General features: G+C 39.2%; 1 gene segment (V, D, J or C); it reads left to right on the top strand.

The window, feature by feature from the left end:
• Window positions 1-3,296: 3,296 nt before the first annotated feature.
• Window positions 3,297-4,514, top strand: LOC101589257. The segment is given in 3 exon segments: window positions 3,297-3,396; window positions 3,502-3,809; window positions 4,504-4,514. Coding segments are annotated over 3 exon segments (357 nt in total).
• Window positions 4,515-16,126: the final 11,612 nt, after the last annotated feature.

Here is a 16,126-nt window from a genome sequence, read left to right as displayed (position 1 = left end):
CTAAGAAGAATATATGCAGTGTATTATTTGTTGAAAAATAAAAAAATAAAATAAAAAAAATAAAAAAATAAAAATAAAAATTGTGTCCTCACATACACAAGATCATGCACATCTCTGAGTGTATTTCACATCAAAATACAATCAAATGAATGTGTAAAAGCCCTGAAAATGTATGACAACTTTAGGTTATGAGACAAGGTTGCCTAATTCAATGGCATAAGAGCATTCATCTGTTGACCTCAAAGCCCTGCAATATACCACTTTTGGAATGAGAAAATGGAAAGTGGAGAATGAAAATTGATTACAGCCAGGACCCTGAAATAGATGTGTATATTATATGTCTATGGAACATGGATTCATGCTGTGTGTTATGCACATGTGCCTATGCCATTGTGCTGTATATACCTCACAGGACTCCTCTCTGGGACCTGTGTGCTGGTTTTCATCTTCCCATGCCATCCTTTATCTGTAAGCAGCCCAGCTCCCTGAGGAGCTCTTCCTCTACATCTCCTGTACCGGGTGGAAGGCCAATGAACCCCAGGAATATCACGGAGCTCTTTCAGTGCTCATTTAGCATCCTCCAGTCAGAGGCAGACCCACAAAATTGCACAACCTCTATCTGCTTTCCATTTTCATGTACGTGGTGCACCCCTCATGCAAATGTTTGAGGAGCTACCAAATAAACTCATGTTGTATCTCGAAACAATCTGCTTGTAAATCAATAGTATTTTTTTTGACACAGAGTCTTGCTGCACAGTTTGGGCTGTCCTCGTGCTCAGTTTTGTAAATAATTTTTCTTAATGTATTTAATACAGGGTTTACAGAATCTTACTGCAAAGATCAGACTCACAGTGATCCTCCTGTTTTCAGCCTGCTAAGCACTGGGATTACAGGCAAACACTACGACGCCCAGTATCAATCACCTTGTCAGCATGCTCCGGGGGTAGGACACGCCACACACAGCATGCTAGGGATCAAATACCCATCTGTGCAATTTACTATGCAGGTGCTTTAATCTGCTGATCTATCTGGGCTGCCCTTTTTGCTCAGTTTTTTTGCCCCCAGGATGATCTCAAACTCGTAGCAATCTTCCTGTGTCACCTCACTCAGTGCTGGAATTACAGGAATGCACCACCAGGCCCAGTTCCATGTATATCAATATTTAATATATTACCTGAGATTTATAGAGCTAGTCTTCAAGAATCTGGAACAGTGCTGGTTCTTTCTGTTTCTGGTGGAAGATATCAGGTGTGCATGTTGAGAAAGTCAGACAGGATGATGTGGTGATGCTTCATCTGATCTCAGCACTCACTGTTTTCTCCCCTATCATGTCCCAGGTGCTGCTGCAAGAGGCCAGCCTTGGCCAGTAAAGCCTTGACAGTCCCTGTCTCTGAAGTACATTCTATGGTTACTCTTTGCTGGTCAATTTCCCATGTAGCTGGATACTCCAGCATCAAGGCAGAAAAATGAATGGATACGGTAAGTTGAGAATATCCAAGGTACAGCTTGTGATTCATCCCTGATGAATAAGCACTTCTTTTTTGATTGTTTATGTATTTGGTACAGGGTCTTACTACACGACTCAGACTCATGGTGATCCTCCTGTTTTCTGCCTGCCCAGTGCTGGGATAACAGGTGTGTACTACCACCCGCAGTCTTGGTAGCTGGCTCAGCCCTCCTGGGGATGGGGCTGGCAATACATGTCCTTGCAGCGATCAAATCCCAGACTCTGTACTTGCCTAAGCAGGTGCTTATTCCACTGTGCTATCTCACATGCCCATCAGCATTCTGAATGACACATCCAGGTTCCATTTCACACAACTGTTCTTAGTACTCAGGAACAACATGACTGTGCAAGACATTTTCTAATGGACAGAAGTGTGAACCCAGGCACAAAGCTATGCATACCGAGGTGGAGACAGCAGTAAATCTCAGAATCATAATATACCTATCAGAGACCATATGAGGGCACTCAGGACCAGTATGGAAACGTCTGGACCAGAACTGGTAATCTGCAGAGATCCTAGAATGACCCAGGAGGAGAAGCAGTGGAAGCAGCTAAGGGCTAAGGGCTTCCTGTCAGCATCTGAGTTTCCCTTCAGTCTCAGAATAATATACACTGAGGAGAACTTACAGTGTTCCTATCCAGCTCACAGATGGACTCTTCAGACTCCAGAAAATGAAAGGGATTTTGGTGACAGAATATGTTTACACATGTATTTTTTATCTCCACACAAATGTCTGGAAGAGCAAAAGAACAATTTGAAAATACTGGAAAAATGACTGTGGATCTTAAAAATGTGCGTGCTTTGGTGTACACTGTACTCATCTTCCTCCTCCTCATCATGTAAAATTAGCTTGACCATTTTGTCACTATGAAGAGGGAGTGAATCATGCCATAACAAATTTTTCAGTTTAGGGAAAGCTATAATAAAAGACATTGTAGGTCTGGGGATGCCGCACAGCAACAGAGCACCTGCCTGGCAAGCTTGATGTCCTGAGTTCAATTCCTGGTCAAAAGAAAAGTTACAGTAAGGAGGTTTCCTAGAATCGGACAGGAGAATTTATGAGTATTTGTTCTTTGTATCTCTTCAGTATGGGCATGATTTTGTCAATATTTAAGAAGCTGTATACTTACGTCAAAAAGTATCTCATTTGTCCATCACTCTAATTTATATATGAAGGGTGTAGTTTATAGGACATAGCTTAATATAGAGAGAAGAAAAGGAGATACAAGATTCTTGAACATATGTTTAAAAAATTGTATATTTATGAACATTGTTATACAATGTTCTCATGTTAAAAAATCTTCATGTTTTCTCATTGAAAGAATAAGTCTGCCAAAAGTCATGAAACATAAAGTGTAACCCTGTGTTTTGGAATGGCAGACAGCAATTGAAAACTGCGGGAAGGATTGTCCTATGTAAAACCCAGGATGCTTTCGCAGGGTATGAGCTCACGACTTACGGGTCATCAAGCTTCTCATTCTGTGTTCACAGCAGAAAATGTGCAAAGTTGCCAAATCCATCACTTCCTGTATGGAAGAGTAAATACAATAGATGAGGTTAGATGCTCATGACTATGCAGACACATAGCAAGAAAGTGTGTGTTCTATGGTATTAGGGATGTTCCACAATATGGCTCAAAATTCTCTTGTGCTTTGGACGCTTTCCTGTCTGAGGCTTCCACAGTGGAGCTGTCTATATAGCAGGAGGGCATGCAAATATTGCCTCCCTCTGCTGATGAAAATCAGCCCAGCCCGGATGCCCCTGCAGCTCTGCAGAGGAGCTCAGCCCTGGGTGTCCAGCTGTTCCTGCTAGGTGATCAGGGCCGAGCACAGACAGCACATCATGGAGCTCACGTTGAACTGCATTTTTCTGTTTGCTATTTTAAAAGGTAACTGATGAAAAACAAGAACTACTGAGTGTGTCAATGACAGGAGTGGGATAAACAATGGCCATGTGTGACCATTCCCTGAGCAGAATTTCTCTGTGTTTGCAGGTGTCCAGGCGGAGGTGCAGCTGGTGGAGTCTGGAGGAGGCTTAGTGCGGCCTGGCGGGTCCCTGAGACTCTCCTGTGTAGCCTCTGGATTCACTTTCAGTAGTTCTGGGATGAGCTGGATTCGGCAGGTCCCAGGGAAGGGGCTGGACTGGGTCTCAGCAATTAACTCTGCTGGTAGTAGCACATACTACGCGGACTCGGTGAAGGGCCGATTCACCATCTCCAGAGACAACAGCAAGAACACGCTGTATCTGCAAATGAACAACTTGAGAACTGAGGACACGGCCGTGTATTACTGTGCAAGCACAGTGAGAGAAACCTCAATGTGAGCCTGTCATAAACCTCCCTTTGGGGTTGCTTAGAACCAGCAGGGGGCGCTCGGGACACAAAGATGTTTTTAAATTTGTTAGTGTTGTAGGTTGGCTTTTTTTTTTTTTTTTTTTTTTAGGATTTTTATTTTTTATTTTTTTCCTAATTTTATTGATAAACAGATAGCAATGAGACAGTTTCAAATCCAATCGGTAGGACAGTTTCAATAACCAACACACTGCATATATTCTTCTTAGTGGTTAATTGCTATACAAGATGCGGACCTGAGATCCTATTTACAAACACCATTAGAAGAAATCATTCTATTCATTAAGAGAATGTAACTATATATCTATCCCAACCACTTTGAATACACAGATACAAAATGGACATTCATCTGTATACCCCTTTTTTTCTAAGTTCTGTTATTTGAGTATTATAGGTGTGTAAACTCAGCAAAATATTCTAAAAGAGTCCGGTAGCCCATAATAGCATTGGGTCTTCTGTTTAACTGGCAATGTCAGAAATTATTGACCTGAGTCCCCCACAGCTCAACATAACAGCATGGCTTTACTTCCTATATTTCATCTTCCTTGTCGGATACAAAAGTTACAGTTCTTCTTGCATAGGTCTTGCTTTATCTTGGTCTTAACCATCAAGGAGAAAAGTATAAAAATGAAGTATTATAAAAAGTAAAGCCATTTTGGCTGACACGGTCAAAGGTTCTACAATCTAAGGTACAGCATCTCAGGATAAATCCTGAGGGGATTTCACTGACCTTCTCAGACCAAAAAGCTATGACTCTTGTTGCATAGGTCCTGCTTTACCTTGGTCTTAACCATCCAGTAGAAAAGTATGAAGACAAATATAGGAAGTAAAGCCATGCTGTTATGTTGAGCTGTGGGGGACTCAGGTCAATAATTTCTGACATTGCCAGTTAAACAGAAGACCCGATGCTATTATGGGCTACCGGATTCTTTTAGAATATTTTGCTGAGTTTACACACCTATAACATTCAAATAATGGAACTTAACAAAAAAAAGGGATACAGATGAATGTCCATTTTGTATCTGTGTATTCAAAGTGGTTGGGATAGATATATAGTTACATTCTCTTAATGAATAGAATGATTTCTTCTAATGGTGTTTGTAAATAGGATCTCAGGTCCGCATCTTGTACAGCAATTAACCACTAGGAAGAATATATGTAGTGTGTTGGCTATTGAAACTGTCCTACTGATTTGATTTGAAACTGTCTCATTGCTATCTGTTTATCAATAAAATTACAAAAAAAAAGTAAAGCCATGTTAATATGCTAAGCCGTAAAACACTCAAGTCAGCAACTTCTGACATTGCCAGTCTTATGGAAAACCCACTACTATTATAGACTACTGGACTATATTGGAATATTTGGTTGAATTCATGCATCTACAATATTTAAATGACCATGGAATATCCTCCTCTGACAAAACTTAACAAAAAAAGAGGATACAAATGAATGACCATATTGTATCAGTATATTCAAAAATAGGATAAGTACACAGCTACATGCTCTTAATTCAGCGAATAGAAAGATTTGTTCTAATATTATTTGTGGATAGGATACCATGTCTGCATCTTGTACAATGAATAACCACTAAGAGAACAACATACAATGTATTTATTGAAACTGTCCGACAAATTTGTTTTGAAACTGTCTCATTGCTATTTGTTTCTCAATGAAAGTATTAAAAATAAAACAATTCAAAAATAAATAAATGAATAAACTCATTACTACTGACATTAAATAAAGCCACTATCAAATAAAAAAATAAGGCTATAGGACAATACAAAGAGAAAAAAAAAGAATAAAAATCCAAACTATGTAAAATCCCAAGTAAAACCAGAAAGGATTGATTGATTTACTGACTAATACTAAAACTTTCCAAAAAACATATAGTATAAGATACTTCCATACAATTGACATTTTTTCATTATTGAAACTGTTCAGGGGCCGGTGGGATAGCTCAGTGGAATAAGCACTTCCCTGGCAAGCTCTAGGGCCTGAGTTCAATCCCCAGTTCTGAAAAAAAAAAAAAAAAAAAGAAAAGAAAAGAAAAAAGAAAAAAAAAGAACCTGTTCATTCTGCAGTTTGTATCCTGTATTAATGAGGAACAAAAATTTTTGATTTTATAACGTATTAAAAAGATATAAAAATGTATTCTAAAATTTCAAGAATAGCTGTTAATACACAATCCCACATGACTATCATAGGCAATAATTTTGTTATATTACCTACATGGCATGAAATTACTAAGATAATAAAGAATACACAAAGCATATTTGTCTGCTGCATGCAACATACAAGTGACATTCGTATTTACTCACTGTGGAAAATCATATAATACTGTCAGGAAATGATCTTGAACTTAGAAAAAAAATTTTTTAAATATTGATAGGGAGAACCAAGGCATTCAGAGATTTTAAGCCATGAATTTTTTCAACTGATCCCAAAAATTTTCAACAGTTTTCAAAAGTTTTTTCTGAGCCAGCATTACTGATAAAGGTTACATATTTAGTATTTCATACATTTTTCCCATTAAAGACCATTGATAAACATTGAAAATGTACAGGTGTAACATGCTTGAGATGACACTGACTAAAATGCCTGTTGCTTTTAATTACCTCCTCAGTGTTCTCAGGTCACAAATTTATTCAACTGAACAAACTCCATAAAAATCAAAATGTCAGGAGAATAAGAGGTATACAGTAGTAGTCTTTCAGTTATTCTTTTGTGTTCAGCAGCAGAATATTTCCATCAGCACACTCTACAAATGGACTTCTCTTCCACCCTATGGGTCATGATTCCACCTGAGTCTACAAGGTGGATCTCAAAGAAATAGCGGTAGCTCAGTTCCATAAGTGACGCCTAGCCACCAGTAACTGTCACGGTCATTATGCATGTCCACAACACATTAGAACTTTGTGCGATAGTCTATCCTCAAACAGTTAGAAGTGCTGGTCATTTACTTGCCATTCCAGTATTTATCTTATGTTTTACTCTTAATACTTCTTTGCTATCATGAAAATTTTTTCTTAGTTCAATTGTTTTTAAACATTTAATTTTCTGAATATTGCTTAATCTTAATTTTTGTTCTAAGATTTATACTGTGTCTTTGACTTACAATTTATTTAAAAAGACATTGTATGATATCTTCCAGTATTAGAAACTTTAAGGAGTATATTTCCATTTTTTGTTGACTTAAAAAAAACCCAGAGGTTTGTACCTATGTTATTTGCTTATTATTTCTTGCCTATATCTTGTAATATGAGAAACTACTTTGGCAATAACAATACACAATGTACTAACCATTGTTACTCTCCTAAAATCTTGTTTTGAGATTTTGTACCACTGTTTTTATTTTTTTTCTTTCTTTAAAATAAAAATAACTGATGTCAATAAAAAAACAAAATGTCACAGTGTGTATTGTAATAAATTTTTAAAAACCTGTAGTATAAACGAAAGATGAAGAAGTGACTCATTATAGCAAGGCTATCTGAGGAGAAAACTGATTGTCTACTGCACAGTAAGTCAAATGAAAATGATTACAGGGTGAGACAATATAAGACAGAGGTCACTGTGAGGACCACTGAGCTTTCTGCTGACCTTGGCTGACCTTGAGGGTGAGGCTGTGGAGGTGTGGGAGAGGGAAGGAGTTCATCAGTGGGAAGTGCATAGACCCCTGAGATTTGCTATGTCTGGCACCGAGTAATTCACGTTCAGTTCCTCAAGTGTTTAGGCATGTTGAAACTTCAAGCTGATTCGACTTGGTGGGGATTTGGAAGTTTCAATTGTAGCTTAATGTTTCTATGTCTACTAGGGCTAGTTTCTAACACTCTTTTGAATTTAAAATAGGGAACATAAAGAAGGAGGGAGGAGCTGTTACTAAAGTCATCAGAGGAAGGGCTGGCCAAAGAGCCCAGCAGATTAAAGTACTTGCAAGCAGGCACAAGGTCCAGGGGTGCAATCCACCAGCTCGCTGTGCCGACACCGTCCCTGGGACATGTTAAAACAGCGATTGAGACTGTGTGTTGTGGCGTGCACCTGTAATCCCAGCACTTGGGAGGCTGTAAGCAGGAGAATCACTACAAGTCTGAACTAATAATGAGACCCTAAACACCCTGTAGACCCTTTCTTAAAATAAATAAATTCATCAGAGATGACTGATGTGTGCTATGATATAAATAATTTATGTTTAATTTGGATTCTTAAAAATGATGTTTTCTGCCAGGTGTGTTGGCACATGGCTGTTATCACAGCACTCATGAAACTGAGGCAGTAGGATTCTGGTGAGCTGAATGCCAGCATGTGTTATGAAGTAAGCTCAACTGCATAATAAGAGCCTATCTCCAAAAACAAAAACAAAAAGAAAATGCATACAAATATGATGTTTCTGGGCTGGCCAAATAGCTCAATGGATTAAAATGCCTGCAAAACAGGTGCAGGGTCTGGGGGTTCCATCCCTGGGTCTGTAAGGCCAGCTCTGCCCTCGGGGCTTGCTGAGATGGATATTGAGCCTGGGCATTGTGGCACACATTGGTAATCCCAGCTTTTGGGAGGCTGTAAACAGGCAGATCATCATGAGTCTGATCTAGTAGTGAGACACTGAACACCCTATTGACCCTTCTCTAAAATACAAAAGAAAAAAGAAAAGAAACTAGAAATGAATAGGAGGAACCAATCTTGTAGAAATGGCTATTCTCCCAAAACTGTTATATGAATTTAATGCAATCCCAATCAAAATACCATCGGAATACCACACAGATCTATAGAAAACAGTTCTACAATTCATTTGGAACCGGAAAAGTTCTGGAATAGCAAAGGCAATTGTGACCAAAAAGGGAGGGAAGGAGGCATTACAATCCCTGACTTGAAATTAAAATACAAAACTACTGTTATAACATCAGCATGAGACTGACCAGAAACCATATCTGAGGATCAATGAAACATGTTAAAAATGAAAACACATATGAATTGCACTCAGCCACCTTGTATTTGACAAAGGGTCCAAACATGTACACTGGAAGAAAGATAACCTCTTTAACAGAGCGTGCTTGAAAAACTGGTTTTCCACGTGGTGAAAACTAAAATTAGATCAAGATCTCTGATGCACTCAACTAAAGTCAAATTGGATTAAAGATATAAACATTAAAACAAAAACACTGAATCTACTGAAAGAGAAAGTATGTAGAAATCTTAGAGATATAGGGAGAGGCACACAGTGATGAATAAAAAAAAATACTGAATGGGAAATACTTCAAAGAATCAACAACAGAGATCCTATTTTACTGAAAAATGTCTGGACATCAAAGAAATAACCAGCACAGTGAAGAGAAAACTGAAAAATTGGGAAAATATCTTAATCAATTGTAAGTCACCAAAGGACTTCCATCCAGCATATGAAAAGGAATAAAAAAAAAATGTGTCCTAACATTGAAAGACCGAATTCCAAAATGGTAACGGAGGTGAATACACACTGTTTACAGGAAGAAATACAAACAACAAATAAAGATATTAAAAAATGTTCCACAGCACTGGTCATTTGAGAAATACAAATTAAAACAACACTGAGATTACATCTCAACCCAGAAAGAATGCCCGTCATAAAGAAGTCATCTAATAACAAGTGCTGGAGAGGCCATAGGGGAAAAGTTACCCTTCTACACTGTTGCAGAAAGAGCAGACAGGTACAACCTGTACAGAGATAAGAGTGGAGGCTACTCAGAAAACTAGGATTAGAAATCCCATACAACCCAGCTATTCTCTTTCTAGGCATTTTACCAGAAGAAATGAAATCATCATACAACAGTAATAGATGTGTGTCCATGTTCACAGCAGCTGAATTTTCATAGCTAAAACTCAGAAATAATCCAAATGCCCATCATCTGAATAGTGGATAAAAACACATGTGGTGTTTTGTATAATGCAGTATGACTCAGCTATAAAGAAAGGTGAACTTGAGGATGTTATAGGTAAATGCATACAACTACAGGCTATACGCAGAGGTGAAATAAATCATTCTCAGTTGTGTAAACATCATATATCTTCCCTAGTGCAAGAAGCTGAAAGAGTAAATAAATTTGGAAAGGTATTATAGATACAGTAAAAGGGAAAGAAACTGGACATAAAAAAATACAAAATAGTGATGAGAAAATATAGGAAAAAAGGAAAAGGAATGGGGAAAAGTCATGCATCTATATACACAGAATAACAAACATGATTGTACTAGGAATTTTCATCATTTCTTAAAACATTTTTATGTATCTATTTGGTACAGAGTCACACTACAGAGCTTGGACTCACAATGTACCTCTTCTCTCAGTCTTACTAATGCTGGGGTTACAGGCATGCACCAGCATGCCAGGTTTAGGTGGTCGGGATGGCATGCCTGACGCTACAGGGCCAGCAGGGCATGTGGCACCTAGGATTGAACCAGGGTCCTTGCACTTCGGGAAGGTGCTTAGACCATCAAGCTATCTCCAGAGTCCTCTATCAGTTTTTTTTTAAAGTAGCAGTGAATACTTAAAATTTTTACCTTGACCAATGTTATAGGCTTATATCTGTAACCTGAACAAGTATTTTGAAGACAGAAATGTGTAATACAACAATGACTGTTGAGTACCTATTGTCTTATTTTTTGAATTGTGCATCATTTTGAATGTTTCATCTATTATTTTTCTATTCTCTTTAAAATGAAAAAGAAAAGCTCCTGACATTGCCTCACAACATCTACAAACTTCACTGCAACTTCTACATAAACACATTATATTATTTATTACTGCTTTAGTATTATTCTTTCAGATAAGAAATTAACACATTTTACTTACAAATTCTCCACACTCTACACCTAATGTTTCCTAAATATCTCCTACCTCCTTCAACAAAAAAACACCAGATGTGTTGAATGTTATATGCATTTACTTTCTAAATTGGGCTTAGTGGACAGGGAGAGAGTTTGGTGGTATAAGCAACTACCAGGCAAGCACAAGGATGAAAATTTGATCCTTGGTAGCACATGCCATGACAGCACAACTGAGCCAGCCACCAAAATGAGGCATGGTAGTGCATGACTGTCACCCAGTGCTGGGGAGGCTGAGACATGAGGATCACTATGATTTCCAGCTACATGCTGAGACCCTGTACAAACCATAAATAAATAAGATAATAAATTATGCTCTAAAGAAGTCTGAAGATTGGAAGCAAGAGGATCATGGAGCTCCCGTGTACTCATCTCCACACACGGACCTGAGCTGAGTATTAAGCATGACACTGCTGCTCCACTGGGTCTCTCTGCCTTCACTCTCTTGACATAACTGTAATGAAGAATCACATTTATTCTCTTATTCTCAAATATGTTGCAAAATTCACCTTCCACCCTTGTTTATACTCTAATGCCTGCTTTAGATGAAGATGCATCAGCTGAACCATCCCCATTTCCTAAGCATGAAGCTCAGCACCACCATAGTCGCTGGTTACCACCTGACTCGTCACTCACACCTCCTGGTGTTTCGCTCAAATTTACTCTTCTTCTTCAATTGACTGGCGTTGTTAATATTTGAATTCTTTTGAACTGAACTGTCATATAATATTGAACATACACAGCTGTTGTTAATCATAAAACTCTAAAGTGAAACATGTACTTTCTTAAGGCTAATGACCAAATGTTTCCTGAACCTCAAGGATTTAGCAGAGTATGTGATACTTCCCACAATGTAAGTAGTTGCATAACTACAAAATTTTGTTCTTTTCTCTGTGAGAATACTATTCTGGACCAGGAGTAACCCTACGTATGGCCTTAGAACAGAAAAATAGAGATGTCTAGTATCAAGGACCAGAAGAAGGCAACAAACGGAAAGTAAGAAAAATCTACTTCTTAATATTAGCATTCAGGGGCTGGGGAGATGGCTCAGTGGAATAAGCACTTCCCTGGCAAGCTCAAGGGACTGAGTTAAATCCCCGGTTCCGGTTCCACCAAAAAGAAAAATATTAGCATTCAGCTGCTGTAAAACTTAGAATGCAAGAGCTAAACCCACTTGTCCACATCCTATGCAGAAAGTCCATGTGCAACCTGTTAATCTATTTGCCCTTACTACAGTTGACTTGACCGTCACCTGCAAGCAGGTCACAAGATTGTTATTAGATTTGAAGAGGGCAGAGAACTGAAATAAAAAGACAAGTTATGTTGTGTACATTTGGTACAAACCCATGAGGAATGCAACAATTATATTCTTCATGTATGTACTAATAAAAATCTAAAATAAAAGCAAGAAATGTGAAGAGACTGCAATGTGCTGGATGCAGCTCTGTGTATTAAATGATGTGGCTTTCAAAATTCAAGAAAATCTATATACTTCAGTCAATGAATTAAGAGGGAACCAGAATGAAGGGCAGGGACCTGTCCCAGTCAAGGTAAAGCACATTAATATAACAGAGCAGGAGTCTTGTGGCATCACAGGTGTGGGTCCCTATGGGACTTTTGGTTTCCAAAGTAAACAAATAGCACAAATGCAGTGGTGATGATGAGGGACTTTTGATGCTTCCTAATGAAGAGGCCACATATAGAGTTACTCCTGCATCCAGCATTTATACCTCTTCACACTGGAGATCAGAACGTGCAGCCCCCATGCTCAGAGTCCCCAAGGAAGAAGGGACAGAGCTGTGTTCTTCTTGGTGTCCTCAGTTACTCATACATACTCAGCTTGAGTTTCCTGAATCAGAGACAAATTAATGAGGACACCTGCATAACTACATGTTTTGTTCTTTTCTCTGTGAGAATACTTATTAATCTTCCGACCAATCCACCAGTCCCATGTAATTCAGAATGGAGATAAGAATACTGGATCAGGAGTAGGAATTATTTAAGGAGAAATAAAAAGGAATTGTTTTAAGAGAGAACTCAAAAAGGAATTACTTAAGGAGACCTAATTAACAAAACTAGTATACTTTTAATTTCCAAGCTGACCTTTATACTCTGTAAAGCATTTGGTGTGGAACTCAGTATCAACGACTCAAGAATGTTTTGGCTGCATAGTACTGGTAAACATTTTAATGAATCAATAGTTAACAAGTAGTGGTGCACACTGGCTCAGTGAGAGTTTCCTGAAATCTGGTTCCATCCAAGTGACTGAGATGAAAGCCTTTCAATGTCAGGTTCTCAGCTCAGCCCTGTGGAACATGTGCAACATTATTCACCCAAATCAAGGAGTTGAAATTTCTGGGTTCACTCACAGCAACTCACCTTGCTACAGAAAAAAAATGCATCAAAAAAGCTGCATTTTATTTCAACAAGCCTAGAAATTACACTTCATGTGGTGGATTGAAACCTGATGGTAAATTTGTAACACCTGGTTGAACTGAACCAATGTGGTGTTGGGTGTGTGGGGTCTACCAGCTACTGTTGCCAACACCATAAAAGTCAGAACTGAAGAAGGAGGAGACACACGAGGAGGCGATTTTGAAGAAAGGAGAAGGAGGTCCAGCAAGAGGAGGAGGACAGGGAGAAGAAAGAAGAAGGAGAAGGAGAAGAAGCAGAAGGAGAAGGGCTGTTAGGGAAGCTGTATGGTTTTCATGGAGGAGCTTGTCATGCTGGCTTCCCTGATGAATTCAACTGTTCTCACCATCAAAGGAGCTCAGACCTCTTTGTGCTTGATAATTGCTTTGACTCGTTTTGGCTAGCTCTGGTCTGTGGCTTAAGCATAGCTTCCTCGCTCCAGAGTGGAAGAGAGTGCACGGCTCATTTGCCTGGAGAAGCTTGTTGTGTTTGCTTTCCTGATTGGAACTCAGGTTTCCTCATCATCAGTGAAGCTCAGAACATCACTGTTGCTGATGTTGGCTGTGATAGGTTTTAGGAGCACTGTGGTTCTTACCTTGAGCATTGTTTCCTAGATCCAGCGCAGAACCTTCAGTCTGCGGGCATAGATCCTTCATGCTGGTACAGGATTACTACCTCCCACCACTGTCCTCTGGGACTGCCGAGCACAAATCCTTGAAATGGGACTGAATGAGGACTGAATGTCATAGGCTCTAGGTCTCCAGCTGGGCTCATGTCAGGCATTGTTATGAGCTGTAAGTCTTCAACTGGACTTAGGCTGGGAATTACTATGGGATCCAGGTCATCAGTGAGATACTTTGGTCATTAGTGTGTGTATAGATTACTTTTCTTTTCTTTTTTTGTTCTGGGAATCAAACTTAGAACCTTCAGCTTGCCAGTAAGGCACTGGGTTGCTGGCCTACATCCCCAACTAGATAGAGGTTTTAAACTCTTCTTGCATTTGATTTTTTGTGACTATTATAAAATAATAATATAAAATATGTGTCCTGTTTTGTATCATTTCCCTTGCAAAACCCCAAACTATGACACTACACAATTGTAAGTATCTACTGGGAAGCAGGAAAAAAAAGTGTGAGCAACTTTGACTTTAAAAATTGAATCTTCACATAGGCACGTGATCCTGCACATCTATGAGTGTATTTCACATGAAAATACAATCAGATGAGTGTGGAAAAGCCCAGAAAAATATATGATAACTTTTGTTTCTGAGAGAAGTTTTGCCTATTTCAATGAAATCACAGCATTCATATGTTTACCTCAAAGCCTTGGGATATACCAGTTTTGGAATGAGCAAATGGAGAGTGGAGAATGAATAGGGATTAGAGCCAGTACACTGAAAGGGATGTATATATTATATGTCTATGGAACATGGATTCATGCTGTGTGTTATGCACATGTGCTGTATGCACCTCACAGGACTCCTCTCTGGACCTGTGTGCTGGTTTTCATCTTCCCATGCCATCCTTCATCTGTAAGCAGCCCAGCTCCCCAAGGAGCTCTTCCTCTACATCTCCTGGACTGGAGACAAAGGCACTGGGTCTAGAGCAATGATGCCCAAGGATATCTCCAAGCTCTTTCAGGGCTCACTCCACCCAGGGGTAGATCCCAAAGTTGCCCAGCTTCTGTCTACTTTCCATCTTCATGAACAGGGTGCACCTCTCATGCAAAAGCTTCAGGAGCTACCAGTGATTAAACCCCAGTCCCTGCACTTGCCTGAGCAGGTGCTGAGTCCACTGTGCTATCTCATCTGCCCATCAGCATTTGTAAAGACCCATCCAGGTAGCAGTTCACAGAAGTGCTTTCAGTATCCAGGGAAAACATGATTGTGCAAGACATTTTCTAAGGGACAGAAGTGTGAACCTAGGCACAAAGCTATTCATAGGGAGGAGGCACCAGCAGGGATGCTCAGGACCACGAATGTACCGACCTGAGATCACATGAGGATGCTCAGGACCAGGATGGAAAGCTCTGGAGCAGTACAAAAGATCCTGGAGATCTGCAGAGAATGAGGAGTAGCCCCAGGAGAAGATGTACTACAAGCAGCTAAAGAGTGAGGGCTTCCTGTCAGAATCTGAGTTTCCCTTCAGACTCAACGTAGTATGCACTGGGGAGAACTTACAGTGCGTCCTCTACAGCTCACAGACGGACTCCCCAGACTCCAGAGAATGAAAAGGATTTTGGTGACAGAATATCTTTACACGTGTATTTTTTGTAGTCTTCACATGAATGTCTAGGGGAGGGCAAGAAAAAATTTGAAAATACTAGAAAGATGACTGTGGATCTTGAAAATATGCGTGCTTTGGCATACACAGTTTTCTTCATCATCATCATGATGTACAATTAGCTCGATCACTCTGTCACTATGAAGAAGGACTGTTACATGCAGGAAGAAATGTTTCAGTTTGAGGAAAGCTAGAATAAAGATTTCATAGGTCTCGGGATGTGGCCCAGCTACACAGCACCTGCGTGCAAGTATGATGTCCTGAGTTCAATTCCTGGTACCAAAAAAAGGTAATAGCAAGGAGGTTTCATAGAATCTGACAGGAGAATTTATGAGTAATTCTTCTTTGTCTCTTGAGAATGGGCATGATTTTGTCAATACTTAAGAAGTTGTGTACTTATGTCAAAGTGTATCTCATGTATGCATAATGCATAATATAATATATGTCACCTTGTGATTTATACATGTATAGTGAAGTTTGTAGAACTTAGTTTAATGCAGAGATATGAAAAGCAGATACAAGATTCTTGACCATACCTTTGAAAAAAATCTCTGTTCATTTATGAACATATTGGAATAAAGAAAACTCCTTCCATGTTATCTCATTGAAAGTATAGGTCTAACAAATACCATGAAACATGAAGGATAACCATGAATTTGGGAATGATTCAGACTGCAACTGAAAACTGTGGGAAGGAGTGTACTGCACAAAACCCAGGATGCTT

Source organism: Octodon degus, unplaced genomic scaffold (genome assembly GCF_000260255.1).
Source record: "Octodon degus isolate 3935 unplaced genomic scaffold, OctDeg1.0 scaffold00255, whole genome shotgun sequence".
Lineage (NCBI taxonomy): Eukaryota > Metazoa > Chordata > Mammalia > Rodentia > Octodontidae > Octodon > Octodon degus.
This window is presented reverse-complemented; position numbering and strand designations above follow the sequence as displayed.